General features: G+C 45.0%; 1 protein-coding gene across 1 annotated transcript in view; it reads right to left on the bottom strand.

Annotated features, from left to right (window-relative positions):
• The window catches only part of doc2b (double C2-like domains, beta), a gene marked incomplete at its 3' end in the record, with an annotated part of 377287 nt that overhangs the window by 59954 nt on the left and 290989 nt on the right, over positions 1–26344 (bottom strand). Inside the window, exon 5 of the mRNA XM_083636172.1 lies at positions 23426–23535. Within this exon, the coding sequence (XP_083492298.1) occupies positions 23426–23535 (110 nt within the window). The remainder of the gene's footprint in view (positions 1–23425; positions 23536–26344) is intronic.

Genomic DNA, 26344 nt, shown 5'->3' with positions numbered 1-26344 from the left:
CCGAATTCAGATTTCAATTTGCAGAAAGAAATTAATGTTGTCTGGGAATGTGGGAGGCCGCTTCTCAGAAGCCATTGTTTTCTCGGCCAAGGCACCGTCATGTGAATAGATTTTTCTAGCATGTGCCTGTGTGATTGTTCATATCTCACATCATCAGAATGACTTCCGGCGGCATGCTGTGAGGACGCTGAACGCCGACCACGCCACTTCTTCAACCATTAAGTCTAAATATTGAGCTTTAAATCCCCTCTAACTGAATTTTTCTCAAAGGAATTAACAACAATCCTTAATTACTTGTGCATGTCGTCGCGGATGCTCCGCAGCAAACAAATGGATCCCGAAGCATTTGGAAAAATGATCAGAGACATTGTGCGAGAGGAAATCTCCAAGGCATTCGACACCATGCTGAAACCACTGCAAGATGATTTAATCAAGTTGGATTGCACAATTAAAGCATGCAATTCCAAGGTGGAAGCGTTAGAAACTTCTGCTAATGCCATGGAAGAGCGCATGTCCACATTGGAAAATAATCATAAAATTCTGCTGGCTGAGAATGCAGAATTAAAAGAGAAGACACAAGCGCTTGAAAATCACAGCAGGAAATTCAACCTGCGCATTCTTGGGCTAAAACGGAGCGGAGGCAGGTAATCCCACTGCCTTTGTTACCAAGCTTTTGTATGAACTGTTTGGTGAAGAGAAACTGGGGCCGCACCCGCTTAGTCTGGGCACCTTCCACCCCACTTTTTGTCATGGGGGCGTAAACCCCGGACCCAGAATTAACACCGGATGGCAATGCGCCTAACAATGTCTTTGTTGCCGTTAGCTTGAAGCGGTGATGTTACCTAAACTAGAGTCTGATCAAAACAAAGCTAGCGTTACATAAAACAAAACGTTTATGCAATATGGCATCTCCGCCACCACCGCCTGACACACCGGTCAAAACGGTGAAAGAGGATTCTGATACTTGGGTCAAATTGTCAAGTTAACGTGAAAGTTGACGAGCTAGAAACGCTGCCATCCGGTCTAGGGCGGGCTCTAGGCGGGAACCAGTAGGGTGACAAAATCAATTGTGGGCGGGAGCCAGGCTCTTTCTCGCCGAGAAGAGCCTGGTGACGCGAGGTTAGCACCCGCTAGTGAACATAGCTCACCGCACTGGACCAGCTACGCAAGACGGGACCCGCTGCATGATCACCCGCCTACACAGCTTTGAGGCGAGACTCACCATCCAGCGCCTGGTGGGAGCCATGGGGGGTAAACTAAACTACCAAGGCCAGCGGATCCGCATCTACCCCGACATGACCGCAGAACAGCGAAAACAACAGGCCCAGTTCAACGACATCAGGGCGCTTTTGCGCTCGGCTAAACTGAGACACGACATTGCTCACCCTGCCAAACTGCTGGTAACTTTCAAAGATAAAACACACTCCTTTACAAGAGCAACAGAGGCGATGGACTTCTTCGAGCAACAGGTGAAACCCTCTCTAAACATGCAGAACGATTGAAAACATTTCGATATCAGCTCTGGTTGAAGGAAAATATATAGCAGCAACCAACCAATAGGCCTATCTAACAACATGATTGATTTTCTTATTCTTTAATTTCGAATGGACTTTCGTTCCAGCTTGTGGGAGTAGCCTACAGGCCTAGTGAATTCAATCTATTGTCTCTCTATGTAGCCTATTTACTTAATTAATTTTAGTTTTGACAATTAGGCCAAAGCTGACCTACCTTGAATGATTTTTAATGTCAGTTTGCTAGAATATCTGAAGCTATTATGCCAAAGTCTGTCCCCCCCCCCCCCCCCCCCCCCCTTTTTATTATTTGGCTTAACTTTTATTTAGGTATATTTTTTCTCTCTCTTTTTTTTGACTGCAATAAGCCACTATACTGCCCCCCTCCCCCATTTATTTTTGTAATTAGGCTGATTTTCAATTTCTTTTTCGTTTTATTTATTTATTTATTTATCTATTTTTTGAATGAATGTTTGCCTCGCCTTATGTGAGCACTCATTTAAGGAACACATTTTTGTTATCAGTGGTGTCAGCATTGAATTTGCTTATTAATTTATTTCATTAATTGTTTATTTATTTCATAGATAGGTATGAATGACTTTTTAATGCTTTTTATTTTCTTATTTATTTATTTTTATTTTTATTTGTTTGGTCTCTTAAAGCACAACCGAATTAACTTTCTTTGTTTCATATCCTGATTATTTTACTACTATTTTGCTTATATATATTTTTCTATTATTATTATTATTATTATTATTATTATTATTATTATTATTATTATTATTATTATTATTATTATTATTTCAATTTATTTATTTTTCCTTTTCCTTTCGTTTTCTTCTTAATACTAAAGAATGCATATTGGTAATATTCCACAACTGAATGATTAGCCAGGCTGAACCTTAAGGTGGTGGAGGGCCCTTTTCGCGAGGGCCGTTTGTAGCGGGGGTTTCCAACTTTCAATCATGGAGGTTGGGGGCCCTGTAGCTGTTTTGATTGTGCCTGTGCTTGCCCTACCTTTTTGGAGCGGGGTGGCCCCCGTGAAAGGGGCCCATTTTGGGGAGTTATTTAAAGAAGTGGTGTGTAAGCGTTTCCCGTTCTCCTTGACAAGTGTGTCACACCTCCGTACAGACGGGGCGGAGTAAGGGGAGTCGATACATTAGGACAACATTTTCTTTTTATTATATAAACTGGTCCTTGATGAGAACAACGATGTTGTCCTATTGGGGAGGGTGGGAGTGGGAGGGATGCTTGAAGATGAGGGATGGTATTAGGGTTTCGATGTTTTTTTTGTTTTGTATGGTTATGTGTATGTGCTTGTGTGTATGTACACAGCATGTGTGTGTGTGTGCATGCGCTCATTCACATAAATGTACCCGTTTTGTTTTTATAGTTTTTTCTTTTTGTGTGTGTGTATGTATGTCATGTACTGTACCATCCGGGGTAGGGAGGAGGGGAACCTTTGGGACTGGTGGACTGGACAGGACCGCCTTTGTTGGGCAGGAGAAGGAGTGTTGCATTCTTTGTATGCTTGTGTTGAAATGACTCATGCTCCTGTGGTGGATGATGCATAATGGATGTAACAACTGGTGATCTTGTCTTGTCTAAGTGAATGTGTCCTAGTATGGAAATAAAATAAAAATTTGATCAAAAAAATATATATATCTCACATCATCATAAAGTCGATGATAATATTAATTCCCTCCCCCCCCCCTCTTTTTTGGGGGTAACGGCAGAATTCAATTTGAAGGGGTTACGCCGGAAGTAAGATTTTTACTGTTCCATAGCACAAAATGGCCATAATGTGCGTAGGGGGTTGATATGTTATTGAGCAAAACCAATGAGTCAATGATTACCGGTACTTCACAAGGTGCTGAGGTTTCTTGCTTTCAAAACCAAAGAATGCCCTGAAAAGCTGAGGTGATAGTTTACTTTTGATGAGAACTTCCTTTAAGTAATTGTTAAACCAGGATTTAGATAATGGAAGGTTCCCTGGGCAGGAAAAACGCAACGCGTTTCAACCTCACTGGGTCTTCGGCCACAGCCTGACGAAGACCCAGTGAGGTTGTAACGCGTTGCGTTTTTCCTGCCCGTGTCTCTTATTGTGTTTGAAGTTGTACATTGTATGTAAACCTGAGGTTACCTGTGTACCAACACTTCTGGATTAAACTTCTCCCTAAAAAGTAACCAGTAAGCTCCTTTTTCCACTTATGATTTACATTTATAAATCTGTTTCTGAGTTTACTCCTTTGTTTTGGTTGTTCTTCTCTCCAATTTTCTTTACATTTATCATGTATCATAAAATTTTAAGTCGACGAATTTCGTAGGCTTTTAAATAACTGACAAATTCTCATGCATGGTGAGAATCACTTAATTTAATCAGAACTTTTATTTTTGTTTAGACAAGTTCCAATTCACTTATTTCCTCTATAACCATCTCAAAATGTATCTCATCCGGCGGACCAACAGTCGGCAATGATAGCATTTTTGCGCACATTGGCCTTGTTTGGTATCAGGCAATCTCCTCTCTGCTCTTTCGGTGAGTAGGACACTTATATGAGCTTCACTTTCTCAAAAACTCTCCACCTCATGCATCACTCCTTCACCCTCAAGTTCAGAAAAGTGTGAAATCTGGCTGAGGGCCAGATCTTCCTCACCAGTTGACTGTAACTGCCTAACTGAATCCACATAGCTCCACATATCCACGTAGCTCTAACACTCCACCGTGCTCTCCATCGACTTCTACCTCTGTTAGCTCAACTACGCTGCCAGCTAGAGACTTTGCCTCCCTGTTGTTCTCAGCTGCTGAGCCTAAATCCCCACAATCCCCACAAGCTTCTCCTGCCTCTAACTCCCTCTCTAAAGCTAGACCCATTTCACTCTCCTGAGTTACTTCCATCACCTGCTCGTCCGTCAACTCATTGGCAGCATTACTGTCCAGTGCTACATATTGACTGTTTCCTGCCAGCTCTGCCCCTGCTAACTCCGGTGCAGGTTCCTGTAACTATGTGGCCACTACCCCTACTCCCACAGCTATGTCTGATACATCAACTGTTATGGCCTCAGTCTTATCCTCAGTGGCTCTTTGTGACATCATCTCCAACTGAGACTCAGTGAGCTCTTCACTGCTTCGCTCCAGTGCAGCTACTACTGTTAGCACCACTGCCTCAATCTGGGGCTGCCCCAGCTCCTCTCGCTGAGCTTCAATTAGCATGGCCTGTCCTCCCCCTGTTCTCTGGGCACGGATAGCCATGCACACAGCAAAAACCTCTGGATTATCAATCATAAGTGAAGCTAAGGTCGCTTTCACATATAAGCTGTTTGGTCTGCTTTAAACGCGCCAGAGTTCGTTTCCTCAGATAGTGCGCTTTGTTTGGGGTGGTGTGAAAGTGCAAACGAACTCTGGGGCGGAACAAACAAACTCTGGTCCGCTTGAAAACGTGGGTCTCGGTTCGCTTCCAAGTGAACCCTGGTGCGGTTCGTTTGTTGTGTGAAAGCAAACCGGACTAAACACAAGAGCGCCAGTGCATCTGATGCACTCATGAGTAGAAGACGGTAGAAGGGAGCAAAACAAACACTGCGGTGTGCACACATGTGTACTACAGTACCTGCGCGCCGCGTGACGTACGTCGTCATAACAACAACACATCCTTTCTCAACAGCTTTCTCCTTCGGTACGTAGGCTACTCGTCTCATCTGCAGAATGAAATGTTCAACAATCTGTTATCACCTTCTCTATTGCCTGCTGGTATGGCAACCTCGACACCAGGAATAAGAACTCCCTAGGGAGAATTGTGAAAACGGCTTCAAAAATAGTCGGAATCCATTTTGGGAGCCTAGACCACATTTTCAACTTGCAGATGCTGAAAAAAGCAAGGGCTATCTGCTCAGACAATGCCCATCCGCTGAGCTCTGAATATGAGCTGCTTCCATCTGGCCTTCGTCTTCATGCTCCCTTGGCTAAGAAAAATAGATATAGGAATTCCGGTGTCCACCCGCTATGCCGACCACCCGCAATGCCGACCTTAGGTTTAGGCGTGGGGGGTGGGAGAGGTTAGGTTTTGGGTTAGGGTCTGGGGGAGGTTAGGTTTAGGCGTGGGGGTGGGAGAGGTTAGGTTTTGGGTTAGGGTCTGGGGGAGGTTAGGTTTAGGCATGGGGGCTGGGAGAGGGGAGGTCGGAACAGCGAGAGGTCGGAACAGCGACATGGAACCGGAATTCCTTTGTGCCTGCTTCGATTCGAGCTTTAAATGCTACATAAGAGAATATAATGTAACATCTATTTTGATGTTTTTACTTATTTTACGTTCTCTTATACAATAGTAATATTGTAGCATTTCTTTTCTGTAATATGTAGCGCTGTGTGGCTAAGTGTCCTTCTTGGACTGCCTTGCATTTGCACTTATCGGCGATGGCCTCTAATGCACTTTAAACTACACTGGCACTTTTGAACTGCTACTTTGTACTACGTTGTGGTCTATTGTGTCTCCATTTTTGTTTTTATGGTCTATTTGTGTTCTAATTGTGAAAACGGCTTCAAAAATAGTCGGAATCCATTTTGGGAGCCTAGACCACATTTTCAACTTGCAGATGCTGAAAAAAGCAAGGGCTATCTGCTCAGACAATGCCCATCCGCTGAGCTCTGAATATGAGCTGCTTCCATCTGGCCTTCGTCTTCATGCTCCCTTGGCTAAGAAAAATAGATATAGGAATTCCGGTGTCCACCCGCTATGCCGACCACCCGCAATGCCGACCTTAGGTTTAGGCGTGGGGGGTGGGAGAGGTTAGGTTTTGGGTTAGGGTCTGGGGGAGGTTAGGTTTAGGCGTGGGGGTGGGAGAGGTTAGGTTTTGGGTTAGGGTCTGGGGGAGGTTAGGTTTAGGCATGGGGGCTGGGAGAGGGGAGGTCGGAACAGCGACATGGAACCGGAATTCCTTTGTCCCTGCTTCGATTCGAGCTTTAAATGCTACATAAGAGAATATAATGTAACATCTATTTTGATGTTTTTACTTATTTTACGTTCTCTTATACAATAGTAATATTGTAGCATTTCTTTTCTGTAATATGTAGCGCTGTGTGGCTAAGTGTCCTTCTTGGACTGCCTTGCATTTGCACTTATCGGCCATGGCCTCTAATGCACTTTAAACTACACTGGCACTTTTGAACTGCTACTTTGTACTACGTTGTGGTCTATTGTGTCTCCATTTTTGTTTTTATGGTCTATTTGTGTCTGCACTTTATTTTCATGTTTTTATATCGAGCTTTGTGTGATTTTATGACTGTTTTATGTTTATGCTTTGCTGCAACCCAAAGTGCCCTTCTGGGACATATGAATAAACTTGAACTTGAACTTGAAGCTTGCTGCCTCTTCTGCTGCTCATATTGGGCACATTCTTGTCAAATATTTATTTGATAGTAACACCAAAGTAAAACCAGAAATCCCAATATCGCAGGTGGTGTTGCTCCATGGTTTGTGTTTTGCGGATTCACTTGTGTTGTTCAGTCAGCCCTCAGCCAGGCAAAAAGCCTGCTCAAGAGGAGAGATTTCCCTTGTCTATTCTGTCCAATAGTGACTGTTTCAACCACGTGACATTGTTCAGAAAGTTTGGTGCGCTTGACAAATTGCATGTGTGAAAGCGAACCAGACCAAATGAAAATCGCAACAATGTTGTAACTTCACCCCCCCGAATCACACCAAGTCCACCAGCTTATATTAGTCGGTGGGCCAAGACCGTTTTTCGTGTTGTTGATTGATCCTCATCGAAAGGTTACACAATATTTTATGTATGATGTCAAATAAGTCTATGAAGTCTAAAACTGTTTGTTGGCAGCTCTGGTTTGATCGAGGTTTTTTGATAAATGTATATTTTAATCGTCACTCTACTCAGGCAAATCGCGGGGTAGCTGTAGTTTATGAACCATTCAGAGCGTAGTATTTAATGCCTCAACCAATCCGCAAGACGCACGCGCACGGCTAAGGTCCCCGATCTGATCCAGGATCTGCTTGGCCGAAATGTAAACAACGCTCGCCTACGGATCGATGTGTGATTTCCAGGTAAGAATAAACGCACAATGTTGAGCATTTAACATTACGTTATTCACAGGTATATGCCACACTATATATTATCTCAGAAACTAGCGTAATTGTGTTTGGTAAGATAAAGACATTTGATAAATGAATGAATTTTCCTTGTAGGCTGTAGCTAGAATAGTATGTTGCTATAGCTAGCGAGGTGGAGGTAACGTTAACGTTAGCCAGATTAGGCTACGGTAGCATTATCGATCTAATGAATTATAGCCGTAAACATTTCAGAAGCTAGGTTAGCAACGTTGGCCACACATGTAACATACAGTAACTATACTACGTTTTCTATTATTAGAGATTCCAAGAAGAGAGAACATTGCCTCTGGCGATGACTAACTGTGACGGTGGGATGGGGAACAGGACAGCACAGAACAGGACAACTGCTAGCTGCTATCACGGACCCAAACCTGCAGACTACAGCAGATACCCGCAGATTTGGAGAGATGTTCTGCCACTCTACTCTTGTGTCTCCATGCTACTACACATCATTTTGCTCCTTGTATGGGATGAAGACCCGTCGTTGACGTTGGGGAAGACAGCTTTTATGTTGTAGCCACTTTGAGTCCAGTTTTTGTTGATGTGAGTAATGTTCAGATAGAGGGATGCTATTTACTATCTAGCTGCTGTCACTATGCATTATCAAATACCTACATAAATCCAGTCAAGAACATAGGGTCTGCCTGGGAAAATATGTAATTTAAAAATGGAAAGCATGTAGGAACCCTGCCAATCTTGCATATTGATATTTGTGGCTGTGAAGAACAGTCTTAATCTATACAGTGATATACAGGCTATCATTAAATTTTATAAAACATGTACAGTACTTGTTAGTAGTTTCATGTTTGGTTTTACCTGTAATAAATGGGGACATTTATATATGTGCTTTTTATTTACCATCACAGCATAAATGACAATGCATAACCCCTCCTATGTGATGTCAGAAAATCTAAGTAATTATGCATGACATTACATTTCAGGACATGTGGCATAGAATATTTTTTTTTATTCCAAAATGACATGTGGGACACAATCAATTAACTATTCATACTATTTGCAACAGTAACATTTGCAGTGCTGAATAATGGAGTTGCATGAATATGAGTGTGCACTGATGATGTGGCCTGCAAAGATGGGTTAGTGTTAGTGACCGACAGCATTTAATTGAGAAATGTTATAGTGTAACCTACATAGAAAAAAGTTTTACCTGGGCACTTCACAGACTGCCTGGAGTAAAGACACATGGAGCACTCTTTTCTGTCTGCACGTTTATTAATAGGGGCTGAGTGACATTTCGACAGATAATCTTCTTCTAGTCTTCTTCAGAGTCAAAAAGACTTCAATGTTAGACTTTTTTAAATGTTGGTTGTACAAAATCCCCCCACCAGTTCAGCCACACCTGGGGCCCTGATTGAGCTGCACCTGGGCTCAATAAAGGGTGGTTGATTGGGTGAAGCTCAGTAGGCCAGGCTCAGTTTGCCATGTATGCTGTTGAGAGGAGGCTGCTCTGTTCTTCCCAATTGATTGTCCATGTGCAGATGCATCATTTGAAGTGTTAGTTTATTATAGTTAGTTCCTTTGAATATTGATTGAGTATTTGATTTGAATTAGATTTATTATATTACTTTACAGTTGAATTTGTTTTCCCTTGTTTGATCAAATCCTTTGTTAATACCTTGTTTGTCTTTTAGGCCAAATCATCTGTCCACATGATTTTCCATCATTAATCAAGGGATTTGGTTTGTAAATAAAAACCCTTGGCATTAGTTCCTCTGAATCCTCCTCATTCCACCTGGATGTCTCACTTGCTGAGGCTACACCTGTAACCTCCACCTTTACAGTTTAACACATAGTGTTAGTGTCAGAGGTATGCACCTTGCTGCTACAAACTGAACAAAAAATAAGATTATTAAATACTATAATTAATTGGGCTATATTTCATATGCTACATTTCAAGAGACAATCTGTGACGACATGTTTCCTGTCACACCTAGCCCTCATTCGCAGCTTGACAGAAAACGTTGTTCAGGCTCTGGAGATCTGGGATGTACTGGTAGTCCTTTATCAATGCTCTCCAAAACACATCCTACAGGAGAACATAAAACTGTTATTCTTTGCAATTCTTTAAAAAATCAATGCTAAAACATTTTAGGTTAAAATATTGACACGAGTAACTGGTGAGCTGCAGATGATGTAAACGTTTGTAATAAATGTTATCTCTTCTACTTCAACCTGTCTAGTCTGGTCAATTATAGGACAAGATACACTTAGCCTACTGTAACACAGTCTTGGGGTTTGTCTTCCTTGTCTAGAATGGACAAAAGGCCACTACATGCAACAGCAGCCTTATGTGCAGGGTGAGAATCTAGCACTGCAGCTAAATGCTGGTGAAATACTAAAGTGGCTGGTAGATTTAAGACGCAAAATAATTAATTTCCCACTCTGGTAACGTCCAACATGGTGTTAGCTGTAGCCTAACACCAGCAAAGAGACAACTTGTGTGATGACAATTCATTTAACACTAGCCGGTTGCTAATATTGACTGCATCAAAGATGTAGCAAAGTAGTATTACTATTACTATTAAAACGATTATGAATTATATTCGCTAAACATGATCTTAACAGACTTACCAGCGGCTTCATTCTGTGATGCGTTTGTTATGGTTTGTTCACACTTCCTGTGCGTCCTGTTTGCGGGAATATCATTGGCTGATTCAAGTCATGTGACGCTAAAACAAGCATTTGATTGGTTTTTGCGATAGCACTGCCATAACGTTTCCCTGATCTAATAAGTTACGTTTTCATTAAACTGCGTTCGATTTGAGGCTGCCAACAAACGGAATCGTGTTCAGAAGAATTTTATTTAGTTCATATGAAAAAAGCATCTAACCTCAAAATGGGGATCGATCATCTCAAAAACTAAAGCAGATAGCAGCCTTCGGCCCGTCACCTATATGTGAAAGCGACCTAAGTCCTCCTCAGATGGCACACAGGTCCCATCTCACAAAATCCTATCAATTTCATCTAGCATAATAACATGAGTTATTTCAAGTACAGGGCTGGATCCCTTTTCTTGTGCTCCAACTCCTCCCTTTGCTGCTTAGCTCTCTCTTCTCTTAACCTAATCCCCTCTTGTCTAGCCTGCTGTGCTAGTTCCTCTCGTTCCCTATACTCTTTCTGCCGCTGCTGATATCATTCTTCCTCCTGCTGCCAATCTAGTCCCCGACGCTCTGCTTCCTGCTATCGTTTTTCCTTATCCTGCTCTAACCAGTGTTCTTTTAGCTTTAGCTCGTTGGTCAATAACTTGCTTATCTCATACTTCTTTGAATCTTTCACAACAATCTTCTCACTTTCCGCGATCTCAATCAACTGATCCTTATCCAGTCTCCAAAACTGATCCCTTGTCAAATCAAAAACCGACTCCAAGTCAAGTCAAGTCAAGTCAAGTCAAGTCAAGTTTATTTGTATAGCCCTAATTCACAAGCATGTCTCAGAGGACTTCACAGAGAATATGTCTAGCTAAATCTAGCTGACACAACAGTAACAATTACAGTAGTAATAATAACAACATGATTGAACAATCATATGATAGAGAGAGACAGAGAGAAAGGGGGAGGGATGTGGGGGAGGAGAGAACAGGGAATGGGAGGAGGTGGGTAGGGAACGGGAATGTGGGGGAGGGGAGAGCAGGGAAAGGGAGGAGGTGGGGAGGGAGCAAGGAGGGAGAGCGGGGGGATGTGGGGGAGGAGAGAGCAGGCAAAGGGAGGAGGTGGGGAGGGAGCAAGGAGGGAGAGCAGGGGGATGTGGGGGAGGAGAGAGCAGGGAAAGGGAGGAGGTGGGGAGGGAGCAAGGAGGGAGAGCGGGGTCGGGGGAGGAGGGGGCAGGGAAAGGGAGGAGGTGGGGAGGGAACAGGGAATGTTGGGGAGAAGAAAACAGGGAAAGGGAGGAGGCAGGGAGGGAGCAGGGGAAGGGGGAAGAGGAGAGAGAGCAGAACAGGTAGAATATACTGTGGCTGGGCGATAAGGTCATGAATAGTCACAAGGGACAGTGAAAACAGGGAACAGGGGGTGGGGGGTGGGGAGGGTGCAGGGGAAGGAGAGCGGGGGTGCTGGGGAGGAGAGAGCAGGGAAACTCCATGCTGACTAATGGTTTCACTACCCAGTAATGCTACAGATGCTAATGGCGACTAGCATTATACTACGTGCTATGCCTGATTCCCAGATTGTCCGCCAGCTTTATTATTTACTACCCTCAGTGAATACTGCCCCTCCAGCTCTCCACTATTCCCAGATCAGTAAACTGCGGCCACAATCCTTACAGCACCTACACCACACACACTAAAGCCCCTTCTAATAATAATAATAATAATAATAATAATAATAATAATAATAATAATAATAATAATAATGCATTTATTTTATATAGCTCTTTTCAATGACCCAAAGATGCTGACAGTATGAGTACAACAGAAAACAAGATAACAACGGGCAGCAGGCAACAGATATAAATAACAATTAACAAGATAACAACAAGGTAACACTTAACACCTCAATCAGGGATACATGGAAACAGAGGGGAGGGAGGGACTGAGTGGGAGGGACAGGACCCAGACAGAAGAGAGGGAGGGGGAAAAAAGGGGGGTGGCAGGTTGGAGGAGGTAGTTAAGGGTAGGGGAGGTTGTAAGCTTGGGAGAACAGGTACGTTTTGAGTCGGGATTTAAAATTGGGGAGTGAAGGTGAGTCTCTGACAGTCTGGGGGAGGGAGTTCCAAAGTCGGGGTGCAGCTCTTGAGAATGCTCGATCTCCAAAGCTCTTGAGTTTGGATGGTGGAACGGTGAGGGGAACAGTGAATGAGGATCGGAGGGTTCGGTTAGGGCGATGGGGAGAAGGAGGTCAGTCAGATAAGGGGGGGCCAGGCTATGGAGGGCTTTGAAGGTGAGGAGTAGTTTGAAGTTAATGCATTCTTTGATGGGGAGCCAGTGTAGAGAGTGGAGAACAGGAGTGATGTGATCGCGGGACCAGGTGTTTGTGAGCAGGCAGGCGGCTGAATTCGGAACCATCTGGAGTCTATGGAGGGAGCGGGAAGTGATGCCAGTGAGGAGGGAGTTGCAATAGTCCAGACGGGAGGAGAGGAAGGCATGGATGAGGGATTCAGCAGCAGGGGGGGAGAGACAGTGTCTGATTTTGGAAATATTGCCGAGGTGAAAGTATGAAGTATGCATCAGGAACTTCACAATGAGACATGTGCGTTATGGAGTAGTGGAGAAAAGTGTTGGGCAGAGATCTTGTGTTGTGGATGTAGTGTATGGAGACCTGTGCGCGCGTTTTGGGCATTGGTGCCCAATTCTGTTCTTGGGCTCTCCTCCTCTGCACCGCACCGCACCCCACTCCTCCCCTCCCCCCGCACGCTCCCCCCGCCCAATCTAATCGCCATCGGCAGAAACAAAACAAAGATCCCTCATGTCTAGAAGGGTAAAACTGGCAAATATCCTGCTCTGACTAGCCGGACATGGTCCAGACTTCATGTTTAGAAGTGGCTTAACACTCAAATCCCACACACTGCCATTCACTGTTAGCCTCAACTCATCAGCCCAGCACACAAGCCACATCCACTTCTTGACAACAAGAGCAATCCCCATCAATACCAACCGCCTCCAAAATGCAAGCCAGAAACATCTATTTTATTTACTCTTTTCCTAATTGTCAGTTTTATCAATTCACAATTTAATCATCTCCAATGATTCCCTATCCTCTACCTTCTGGTTGTATGAACAACTGCACGCAAAGAAGCTTGTTTGCTAAGCCACCGCCAGCAAGAGCCGTCCGAGTTAATCAGCTAACTCAATAGCGTGTTCTATTCACACAAGCAGACCTCAAAGCTAAACGCACAACAGCAACACAGCAGCAAAATGGCAGGATTCACAAACCCTCGGCAACGTACGCACATGCACCCACACATTATTTACTATCCTGTGCACGATGCAAAGTTTAATCTGGTTTACCCTCTCCTCTACTCTGAGCCATTTGAGGCTGTCAAAATGAGACTGTAGCAGGTGAGTCCTGGGATGCAGTTGTAGAATGAGCCTGACTAATTTGTTTTGTGCTGTCTGCAATCTTTTTTTCAGTGTCATGGTGGTGCTGGTGTACCAGGAGGAGCTGGCATAATCAAAATGACATTGTACCAGGGCTCCAGCTAGAAGTTTTAACGCTGTAGTATTTATAAATGAAGCAATTCTAGTGAGAAATTTAACTCTCTGGTTTACCCTGGAGACTACTTTTAGAGCCATGCTCTCTCCTGTTAATTTGCTGTCTAAAACACAGCCCAAGTAGGTGACCTCCTCCTTGGCTGCGACCTGTCTTGCCTCTGACCTGGGTGGTCGCAAATCCTCCTCTCTCCTGCTCCCTCTCACTTTCCTAGAGCCTGCTCCCTGCTCAAAAAGCTTCTCCTTTCCACTGTCTCTTCAAAAACCAGAGGAATTATGGAACTAATAAGCTGGTCTCTCAACGCAATTGATAAGATTATCTCCACGAGAAATGCAGGTTCTGGGGAGCCTGTGTGCCCCGACGGGACGTTTCCCGCGGGGTACGTTATGGACGGATGGCAGAAATGGAGGGTACTCTGCCTTGCTATTTTGACTGTCGAGGACGTCGAAGATGTTTTTCTATTTGGATTTATGATAGCAGGACATTTGCTACTGGGATTGAGCATCGCCGTTGTCTATCGAAAAATTTCCACGATGATGGGGAAAAGTGATAGCCCCAAGATACCCATCCTCATGGGCATGGTAAACTAGGTGGCCCGTGTTGTGAACACTCAGACTATTTCGATCACAGATCGCATTCTAAAGGTGGATGGTATGTTTGCAGACGTGAACAGAAAATTGGACGAGATCCTGGAGATGATGAAATAATACGGGACTGAAGTGTTTAAGTTGAAGAGACGAGCCTGGATGGAAAGAATTGGAATGTACTTTTCAGTCCGATAACCAAATTATCCACCATTGTTTTTCGGACCCCCACACTGCCTGTTGGTGAAAGATAAATTCTCCCCGTGAAGAGTTTGTGTGAAACGAGGAGCTAAAACCCCCCACAGTTCACCCTTCACCCAAACACCTGCAAGATAAGACTTTGGACGAGGCCGTATCCATAGCGACCCGCTATGTTTTCGCTCACCATCCGGGAAGGAGACGGCTCCCACTATCTGTCTGTCAGGCTTACAGCACACAAGGACAATTATGGACATTCCTGACCACACTTCTACTCACTCAAACACACACGCACACACTCACACACCCCATCCTCCCCCTCCCATGCCGCCTTGGTCCTGCCTCTAGCACTTGCACCTCCTCCCTGGACGCTCATCCCCACCTCCACCCCCTCCTTCCTCGGTCACATCTTATTGGGGCCATAGATATATGGAGGCTGCTATGAGCGACATACATAGCCTCCAATGTTGATGTGGATGACCTACTCCCTCCCACTTCCCACTGCTAACCCCCGTCCCCCGCAAACCCACTCCCTCCCCCCCCTCATTTTTCTTGTTTCTGTGTATGTTAATTCCTTACATTTAACAACAAATGTTTATGTATTGTATAATATTCAAGTGTGCCATTATTCCTATCCAATCTAGTAATAATGTAAAAAATCTTAATTTGAGTATAGAAGGTGATACCCATTCGTATGTTGTTTTTTGTCCTTGGTGTTGTTTGTTTGAGGACCGCAATGGAAATAAGCCAGTGGCTTTATTGTGTTTTTATCCTCGGTGATTGTTTGTATTCCCTGTATCAATGTTGACATTCACCAAATAAAGTCAATCAATCAATCAATCACCTCCACGTCACCCACCATTACACTGAACCCAGGGGACCTTCTCAGTCTGATGTTGGAGCCAAAGACTATCGCCTCGGTTTTCCCTAGGTGAAGGGATAGTCTGTTGTCCACCAACCAGGAGCTGATCTTTAAGAGCTCCTGGCTGAGGGTTCTCTCAACCGTTTCCTTGTCTTGATGAGAGACAAGGAGGGCAGCATCGTCAGCAAACAGAAACAAATTACAGTCACAAGCTGACTTCATGTCATTAACATATAATACAAATAAAAGAGGACCTAAAATGCTCCCTTGAGGGACCCCACATGTTGGCTGTAATGAAGTGGACATAGTGCCATTCACTTCGACCATTTGCTTACGGCCACCCAGATATGACCTTACCCATCTCAGTGTTGTACTGCCAAATCCCATGGCCTTCAATTTGAACAAGAGTATTCTGTGGTTCACAGTGTCAAATGCTTTCTGTAAATCTAGTAGGACCATTCCACAATATTTACCATTGTCAACCTCTGTTCTAATTAGATCTGTCAGATAGAGTAGACATATGTCTGTGGAGTGAGATGTCCTAAACCCAGATTGAAAATCGTACAGGAGGTTGTTATTTAAAATATATTCTATTGAGTGGCTTAACTGGAGTCCAATGTTACCTGGATGACATACTGGTAACCGGGAAGAATGAGGAAGAGCATCTGGAAAACCTGGATGCCACACTGCAGATACTGGCACAATATGGACATAGGGTCCACAGATCAAAGTGTGAGTTTTTCCAGTCTTCAGTGGAGTATTTGGGACACGTGATTGACTCTGAAGGCTTACACAAAGCTCCATCCAAGATCAAGGCGATCACAGAAGCGCCAGCGCCTGAAGATGTGAGTCAACTACGTTCTTTTCTCGGGCTCCTAAACTACTACGGCAAGTTCATTGAGAACCTCTCATCCTTGCTCAAGCCGCTTCACGAACTGTTGTGCCAGGGCGAGGCCTGGAATTGGACTGAGCAGTGTGAGGATGCTTTTGTGCAAACAAAGAAGGCATTGTTGGAGTCTGACGCCCTGACACATTTTTATCCCACACTGCCCCTACAGCTTGCATGTGATGCTTCTCCTTATGGAGTGGGGGCCGTGATTTCTCATATCATGCCCAACGGTGAGGAGCGGCCCATCGCTTTCGCTTCACGCACGCTTAGCAAAGCGGAGAGCAACTATGCACAAATTGAACGAGAAGCGCTGGGAATAGTGTTTGGTGTCCAAAGATTTCACCAATATCTCTATGGAAGGAAGTTTATTCTTCTGACAGACCACCGCCCCCTGACAACAATATTTGGGCCCCATACTGGCATACCCTCCTTAGCAGCCAGTAGGATGCAGAGATGGGCCTTGTTGTTGTCTGCTCATGATTACGACATCAAATACCGAAAATCTGACCTGCATGCAAATGCGGACGGCCTCTCTAGGCTACCCCTGCCTGTCAACCACAGCGAGCCACCACAGGCTGGCATCTTCTATTTCAGGCATGTGGAGGAAGCTCCCATCACTCATGCTCAAGTGAAGCGACACACCCGAAATGATCCTGTGTTGTCAAAGCTGTTGGATATAGTCAAGTCAAGTCAAGTTTATTTATATAGCCCTAATTCACAAGCATGTCTCAGAGGGCTTCACAGAAAGTATGTCTAGCTAATTCTAGCTGACACAACAGTAACAAGAATATACAGAATAAAGATAACATTTGAACAATTGATAATATAGAAAATATAGGAATGAGGGGAGAGCAGAGGAGAGCGCAGGAGAAGGGAGAATAGCAGGGGGAATGTGAGAGAGTGATGGGGTGGGGAGGGTATAGGAGGTGGGGAGGAGCAAGAGGAGAGAGCAGGAGAGGGGAAGGGAGGGGAGGTGTGGGGGAGAAGAGAGCAGGGGGAGGGAGGAGGTGGGGAGAGAATGAGCAATATAGACGGAGGAGAGGGGGGAGGTGGGGAGAAGATAGGAATGTGGAGGAGGAGAGAAGGAGAGATGGGGGTGCAGGGGAGGGAGAGCCAGGGTAGAGAAGCAGGGGGAGCGTCCCACATCCCCCCCCCCAGAGAGGAGGAGAGAACAGAGAAGGAGAGGTGGGAGGGTGCAGGGGAAGGAGTGCAGGGGGAGAGGAGGAGAGAACAGAGAAGGAGAGGTGGGAGGGTGCAGGGGGAACGCGGGAGGAGGAGGCGGGGGAGGGAACAGACCTCTCCGCCCCCTCCTCCCCCCCCCCCCCGAGAGGACAGAGGGGAGGAGAGAGCAGAGAAGGAGAGGTGGGGGGGTGCAGGGGAAGGAGTGCAGGGGGAATGTGAGAGAGGGGAGAGGACAGGGAGGAGGAGAGAACAGAGAAGGAGAGGTGGGAGGGTGCAGGGGAGGGAGAGCAGGGGGAACGTGGGAAGGGGCGGCGGGGGAGGGAAGAGCATGGAAGGAGAGGGTGCGGGGGGGGGGGGGAGTGGGAAATGTGGGAGAGTGGGGAACAGGAGGGGGAGGAAGGGAAAGGAGCGGGGGAAAGAGAAAGAGAGGGGGGGGGGGAAGATCAGACAACTGACTACTCTAAGCATTAACCAGAGCTAACTGGGACATAGTATCTAGCTAGTCTACAGCCTAATCTGGCCTATCCTACTCTGCTCTAGTCTGATCTTTGCCTGAACACTAACAGGTCAGCCTTAGGCTGTAGCTAATCTATCGCCTACCTAAACTGTTCTAAACCAACCGGCAGCCCTCGACCAGTGATGAAGAGCACCGATGCCCCCCGCCCCGGCCCCCCCCCCCCCCCACATAAGGCGTGGGAGAGAAGGCCGGGCCGGGACACAGCGGCGTCCCCACACCCCCAGTGAACGCAAGAAAACCTTTCCACCAAATGGATTGCCCCAGTGACTTGGCTTGGCTGAGGAGGAACCTTGTGAGGTCGTTGTGCTACAGGGGCCCAGCAATGGTCGCCTGGGTAAGCCCACCCCCCACGCGACCCGCTCCCAGACCCGCCCCCAGCTAGTGACTGGGAACTGGGAGAGCAGGCCACGCAGGCCACGCGGGCCCACCCAGGCAGTGGACCCAGCGGCGGACCCCCATCCGGGGACTCCCCTCCGAGACAGGCCGAGAGATGCCGGGCTAAACCATGAACAGAGTTTTCCGGCATTGAAACTCTGTAAATGGTTTATTATGGAAATAAAATTTACAAGAGAACAGAAAATTGAAAATGTAAAAAAGAGTCCAACAGAGGGATATAAAAATGTAGTTTTTAAATTATCCTAAAATCAGGGAAGGGAGTTGAAAATGTAAAAAGTAGAGTCCAAAGGAAATAGAAAATGTAGTCTTTAAGTGTCCGTAGGTTTAGAGAATACTAGCTAAGAGGAGGGGAGGGGAGGATAAGTCGGAGGTGGTGATTAAGGGGAGGGGAGGATAGGAGTTGGAGGTGATGAGGCCGGGGGGGGGGGGGGGGGGGTCCCCCCTTCCCTTAGGCAGGCAGGTGACCAGGATGATGAGGATAGGGGTCGGTGGTGGTGAAGAGCCTGGGGTGTCAGACAGTAGAAGGAGTAGCGGGTAGATGGCCTAGAGTGACGACAGGTGGCTAGGGCGATGACGGCCAGACCTAGGGCTGCAGCGGCGGGGGTGTACGTCAGGCCAATGAAGGACACCTGAGGGGGAGAGAGAGAAGAGAGCGGGGGAGTCTGCGCAGAGGTGGAACTAACTCTATAGACAACAATAAAATTAGGTCAAAGCAAAATTTATTAGGATTTTTTTTTTTTTTTTTTTTTTTTTTTGGGATGACTAATACTATACTGCTAATTCAGGTCTAAGTACCACCTAACACCACTGTCAATGATTATAGTGATGCATGGAGGATGTGGGGATCTTCCTGAGCTAAAGTCTTACATCACGAGAAGGTGTGAGCTCTCTGTGCAGGCAGGATGTCTTCTGTGGGGACGCAGAGTAATTGTTCCACCAGTGTTGCGGAAAAAGCTACTGCAGCAGCTACATGCAGGCCACAGCGGAATGGTCCGCATGAAAGAGCTTGCCAGGAGCTACTTCTGGTGGCCTGGACTTGATGGACAAATTGAAGAGAGGGCAAGGACATGTCCATCATGTCAACAGGTCCGCTGCATGCCACAGCCCGCCCCTCTTCATCCGTGGGAGTGGCCAGAGGAGCCATGGCAGCGCGTCGATGTTGATTTTGCTGGCCCGTTTGAAGAAAGGATGTTCTTGGTGGCCGTAGATGCTCACAGTAAATGGCCAGAGGTGTCCATAATGAGATCTACTACAGCAGAGAAGACCATCGAGAAACTGGGAGAAATGCTTAGTCGATTTGGATTTCCTGAACAACTGGTGAGCGATAATGGCCCCCAATTTATCTCACAAGAATTCGAGAGATTCCTTGAGGTGAATGGAGTACAACACATCCGCTCCGCGCCTTATCACCCATCTACTAATGGACTAGCAGAGAGATTTGTTCAGAGCATGAAGCACCAACTAAAGGCTTCACAGGGACAGGGCTCCCTGCACCAGCGGCTGAACAGCTTCCTGTTGTCATACAGAAATGTTTCACACTCAACGACAAAAGTTGCTCCTGCAGCACTTCTCATCAAGAGGCAACTCCGCACCAATCTTGACCTTTTTAAACCACCCAAAACTAAAGAGACTGTTCACCAAAACCAACAAGCTCAGGTGGAGAGACACGGGAACAGAGCGAAGGAGAGGGTTTTCCGCCCAGGTGACAGTGTACTGGCACGTAACTATGGTAACGGACCAAAATGGATGCCTGCTATAGTCCTAGCACAGACCGGCCCTGTGTCTTACACCATCAGGACCACTGAGGACATCGTCTGGAGGAGACATGAAGACCAGCTGCTTCCTGGGTCTGCCGCATCACCAGTGCAACCTCCACCAGTGGTTTGTGCTGAGCCCTGCGAGCAGGACCATCCAGCCCAGCCCACACTCACCCAGGATGTGCCGTGTTCTGTGGAGCCTGTTTACCCGAGCCCCACTTCTTCAGCTGATTCACAAACTGAACTGTCGCCGACGTTCCCTAAACTGCCATCTGCTTCTGCTACAGCCTTCGCCGGGTCGCAGTGTTATCCGTCGCTATCCTCAGAGAGAGCGCCGGTCACCCAAACGTCTGGATTTGTAATGAGTGACATACCCAGAAGGACGGGGCAGAATAATCACCAGGGTAATGTCAGGGTCTGAGTCAGACCTCATTCCCTTAGTTAACAAGAGGAAGAACAAACTCAGACATTGGGGGGGAATGTCAAATAAATTGTAAAAAAAAAAGAAAAAAAAAAAAAGTAAAAAAAAAAGTAAAAAAAAAGAAAGAGAATTTTTTTTTGTTCATGCTGGTATGTTGTGTGATCCACGTGTGGTGGTATTTCACCCTAGTGTTTGGAGCTATTGATACCGGTAACATGCTACTCTTGGTATGACCACACCTGCTAATGCTAGTGGCATTATTATTTTCCTTTTTGCCTTTATGATGTATGGGTACACTTTCATGAAATGGGGAGGAGATGTCATATATTGGGGTTATTGCCTTTACTGCCCTCTGTTGGTATAATGAGTCATGACATGTATAGCCACTAGAGCTGTTTTCACACATGCGTACAGGAACATTGCCTGTAAATCAATAACGGCTATTTCCCGGAATTTCCCTTCACACCTGAGGGATGTGTAAAAATAGCCGTTAAAGAAGCTGTATTTCGGCGGGGGGGATGGGGGGGGGGGGGGGGGCGGCAAAACTCCGATGGTGAAATAAGTTTGCTTGTCACACAATAAATCACACTCGTTTGACTTAAGAGGGAATGTATGTTGTATCCTTCACATTCGTTAACCAGTCTTTGAACTGAAATCTTTGAAGAAGTTGGGATCCCTGTCGGAGAGCAATAGCCTGGCTGGTTCGATGTTTATCCGTTCACCTGCGTTGCGTTGAAGCATTTTTACAGACTGGCTTCGTTTGATGTGTCCAGGGGCTTGCCTTCGCTGTCGGCAACATAAGAAAAATCCTTCCACATTTCGCTTCGTGCATCTGCTTTCTCTACAAGCATTGGGCGGCTTGCAAGACTCTCAGAACAAGCCGCTGCCATTTTCGCTGTGTCTGTCCTGTCGGGCTGCTGACTGACGGCTCCTACACAGCGAGGAGGACTGAAGGACTGGCCAGAGAGTGAGCAGAGAGGGGAGGGGGGGAAATCGGTACGCCCACACATGAAGCAGACATACCGCTCTTATCACAAGGTAATAAGTGGTCAAATGTCCGCGATGACGGGGGCGCGCTTATACTGGAAAACAACTTTCACACATGAAGGCATTACACCGCTTTCTGGTCATTTCCGGGTATAAAGCGCATGTGTGAAAACGGCTTAGGAGAGTCACGTGACAGTAACTGTGCAGAAATAAACCAGCTACCATTGCAAATGAGAAGTCCGTCCCTGGGTGAATTAGTGTTGTAGCTAGTGGTATAAGTTGAAGTAATACCCTAGGGAAGACACAACAATTGTGTTATTCAGTTTAAAGTGGTCCATCGCCTTCATTACTCTAAAGAAAAACTGGCTAAAATGAACCCAGAGCTAGACTCAACTTGTGATAGATGCAAACAAGCTACCGCCAGTCTTTGTCATATGTTCTGGTCGTGTCCGAAATTAGCTCAGTTTTGGCAGCTTATTTTTGAGGCCCTGGCCACTATTTTGCTGTACCAGTTAGAACCTTCTCCTTGGAGTGCCATTTTCGGGGTCGTTCCAGCTGGTGCACACCTAAACGCTGCTCAGTCGAATCTAGTAGCCTACACTACTTTACTAGCTAGGAGATTGATATTATCCAAATGGAAAGATGCGTCCACTCCCACTTTTGCACGTTGGATTAAGGAGGTTATGCAGTCATTAAAACTAGAAAAAGTCAGATATACCTTGAGAGGATCAGTATCCAAATTCTACTCAACATGGAGGTAATTTCTTGACTTTGTAGAGGCTTTGGATGCCCAGCTGTTAGCCGGGATGGATTAGTATTTTTTTTCTTTCTTGTTTTTATGTGTTTTTTCTTTTCTTTTGTTTTGTTGTGTTGTTTTGTGTTGTGTGTGTATTTTTTTTACTTCTACCCCCCCCCTCTTCTCTTTCCTTGTCTCTCTCCCCATCGTTGTGTGTGTGTGTATGAATGAGTATGTATGTGGGAAAGTAATTTAATGCAAACGCTTTTGAGATGTCTCTTGCCAAGTGGGGTGGGACTATGTTACGCTTTTTTTTTTTTTTTTTTTTATGGGTTTGCGGGGTGGGAAGGTGGTGAATGGGAGCCCAATCTTCAGTCTATGTTCTCTTGTAATACCTTGCTTTTACTTTCAAAATTGAAAATAAACCTTGTTTAAAAAAAAGAAGCCCGCCTATATTGGAAGCCACCACGTTACGCGCTTTGTAACACAGAGTGAATTGTATGAATGGAAGTGTGAATGAAGGAGATGCCTTCCCCTACAATATTTTATTGCTGTTACTACCTGGTATTTGCAAAACAAAATCACTGAAGTATACCTGCCTATCACGTAGAGTAGACTGATGATGTAATGATGCAATGATGTAATCTCATGGAGGGGCATAACACTGTTAGGCTCAGCCAGGCCTGCAAGCCTGCATTGTGAGTTGTAGAACTTCACAAAAGGGGTACATCATACAAATAACAATATCCATCATTTCTGGCAAATATGACTGTTGCCAAATACAGTACGCCCTATAAAACAGTTAACACAGATTCCCCTCAGGACCCAGGAAGGAGGTAAATTGTCAAACATCTCTGTTGCCCAAATAATTTTTTGAAAAACCCATTCAAAACACAAAACCTTGTGCATCAACCAAGGGGTGGGAGTTAACAAAGCAAAGGAGAAGGCCAGGGACTTTATGGCATTTTTTCTTAATTTATTTCTATCCTTCCTGCCAATTCTTTCCTGCCTTTCGAGTCTTATTTTCAATGCATGACTTGGAGTTTAAGGTCATGGTGGGAGATTAACGTGTCTGGGGATAAAGCTGAGAAGGAGGTCAGAATACCTGAGTGTTTTCCGGACCATATCCTCATCGGTGATGCCGTAGTAGGTCAGGGTCTCGCTCCAGACAGGGTTGAGTGTGTTGCGCAGGGTCTTGGTTCGAAGTTTATTGGCCTGAAAGGCAAATACCGGAGAGGGGGGGAATTAGCGACTGTATAGACTTGCACATAATGACTGACTAACTTACTCGTTGCCTCCTAGAGCTTGAGAGAATTCATCCCTGAGGTGTCAGGTTGATTGAAATCTTGTAAAAATGATATAAACAGCCTTGAAAATGTACAAAGTCTCTCCACGCCGCTGGAACTTCATCAATGCATTGACGTGTGGCAGCACACAGGCAAACATGAGCTCACTGCTGAATATTAAACACTGTCAGGGATAGAATACAAATAGCATGAAGCAACAACCATTTAATCAAAGGAGGTTTGGAGGTTCATCTGTTATGCATTTCTTTATGCTGAGGTGGATGCTGGTGGGTTTTGATGCTGCAATGAAAAGCAAGAACCACTAGGCATAGGCCTACTTGGTTTAGCATTCCAGCATTTTGTGGCTTTTTAAAACTTCAGTAACACATTTGAATGTTTATGTATTTATTTAAGAAAATATTGCTGGGAGTTTCAGGGGGATGCTGGGCCATCCCCACTGGGGATGCTAATCTGGCCTTGACTGATCTTAAAGTGGTCCTACCCATGTGTGTCCAGGTCGGAAGACAGTAATTCATGTGTGCGAGAATCATGGCATTGATGTACAACTTTGTAGCCTCAGTAGTTAAATTATTCCTAATGTGTTTAAAATTTGCCAGTTTGAATTTGATTCTGTTCACAATTGTTTTAGCTTGCATTTTAAATGTAAGCTGGGAGTAAATTATTATGCCTAAATATTTGAACTCATGCACTGAGAGTCTGCTACCACGATACCACATGTTAAAGACAAGCTGAAATGGCATCGCGGGTCTGTGATGATGTATCCTATACTGGAAACAAACATTGCTTTGACGGGAACAGGGTAGAAAGGCAGGACACGTGAAAAAATGCGAAAAACCAAAGAAATTAGATTTTTATGATTTTTTTAAATTACATTGTTAAATAGGTGCACTGAATAACCAAGGATGTGATCTAAAATAGAAAAAAAGTATTTTTTTCATTTCAGCTCGACTTTAAAACATGTATGTTTCGGGTGCATTTTGGATACATGTAATTTCTAGGGCAATTTTATCAAATCTTGGGAAATACCTTAAGCCGCCTACAGACTAAGATTTTAGCCATCTTATAAGTTTATTGCACGCCACACTGTGCGACGTTGGATCTAATAAACTTTGGTAGGACATCAGGTTTTATGTGTGTAGACGATGATGATGACACCTACTGGGTACCAACGCACATCTCTCCATCATACCTGTCAATCAGCAGTCAATAATCAAATGTCAGCAGCGTGCACCGCAGCTATGCATCAATCAATGTGCGCCACAGTTGTCTAGTAGAAATGTCAACAATGAATTGACAAAGCTTAGCAAGAATGTCTTTGCAAAGTGGAATTTATGTGTATGGAAAAACATCCAAGCAGGAGGAGAATGTGGACCCACTCGTGGCTAGGGAACAGAGGCGAGAGGGAATTTTGCGAGAGAGCTTGAGGTAACGTCAACTATTTATTAGCCTCCTCTACTAGCATTAGCGTCTATACTGATATGATCATACAGCATTTCTATTGGTTGTTTTCAGACATCATTGTAGCTGTCACCCTAAATGTCTGACAGTGTCAGAATTAGTCCTAGACTATCTTTGGTCGCAAGACTGTGACAACGGCCATCTTTGAACCTCTCTCTCTACGTGATGCAAGACGAGCGTTTTTGTAGCCACGAACAAAGATAATCTCCACGTTTCTTTCACGTTGGTCATCTTTCGTCTGGGAAAGCCCAAAATCACACAGTCTGTCAAAGGCTTTAGACCAGTGGTTCTCAACTGGTCTAACATCAGGACCCATATTTTTCCTTAGTCATTAAGTCGCGACACAAATTTCTGATTATTTTTTCTTATACCACCCAAATGTGTTTCACAAAAAATAGTGCAGTAATACACAATGCTTTCATGCACTGCTAAAAACATGAAATAATCCAAGAAGTGAAACAAAATTGCAAGTGCAACTATAGGGCTAAAAACCTAATGAAATAAAATGGCAGTCATATCTTGAATTACAGGCCTACTGTATATGTTTTTTAATCAAGTTAAACTGGTGATCAAGTTTCAAGGATCTGAATTCTTTGACTAAAACCAGTCGAGACAACAACATTTGGGGATATTTGGATTTTTTCCCCACGGGTGACACACTCAAAATGGCCTCGCGACCCATGTTTGAGTCCCGACCCACCAGTTGAGAAACCCTGCCTTAGACCACTCAATGACTCTTACGGCCGGGACACAGTGCGTCTGCTGTGCGTCTGCGTGGCGTTACCTGTTGATTTTCATTTCGGCGCCCATGTTAACTCATTGAGTGCCAGCCACTTTTGGAAAACGGATGCTCCCAGTGCCAGCCCTTTCAGAGCGTTTTCAGTGATTTCTCGAGGCCCACAGAATATTGTGTGATATTACTATGTAAACACCGAACACGGCCAAAGAACGATGAGACTATCTTGTATCATCAGCAAAAAAAAGTTTATTGATATCATTTTCCGTTCTTTAGTTATCAGCCGGAGAAGATAGGTTGGTTTCAGCAAAAACAGACGTTTCAAACTAGAAGCTGAGATAATGAGCCTTTTGTGAAATTAAGCATTTCAAGCACATCACTGACTCTGAAGCTAATATTTTCTGATGTAGTGACACCTCAAAAATAATTTCCTTCAATAAAAGAGCAAAAACAAAGGAATTTTGATGGCAAAATAATATTTTTTAGCTGCAACCAGCAGCGCTGGCCTTCTTGCTGGTCTTGA

The sequence above is a fragment of the Poromitra crassiceps genome (assembly GCF_964638095.1).
Source record: "Poromitra crassiceps genome assembly, chromosome: 1".
In the NCBI taxonomy this organism is placed as follows: domain Eukaryota; kingdom Metazoa; phylum Chordata; class Actinopteri; order Beryciformes; family Melamphaidae; genus Poromitra; species Poromitra crassiceps.
This window is presented reverse-complemented; position numbering and strand designations above follow the sequence as displayed.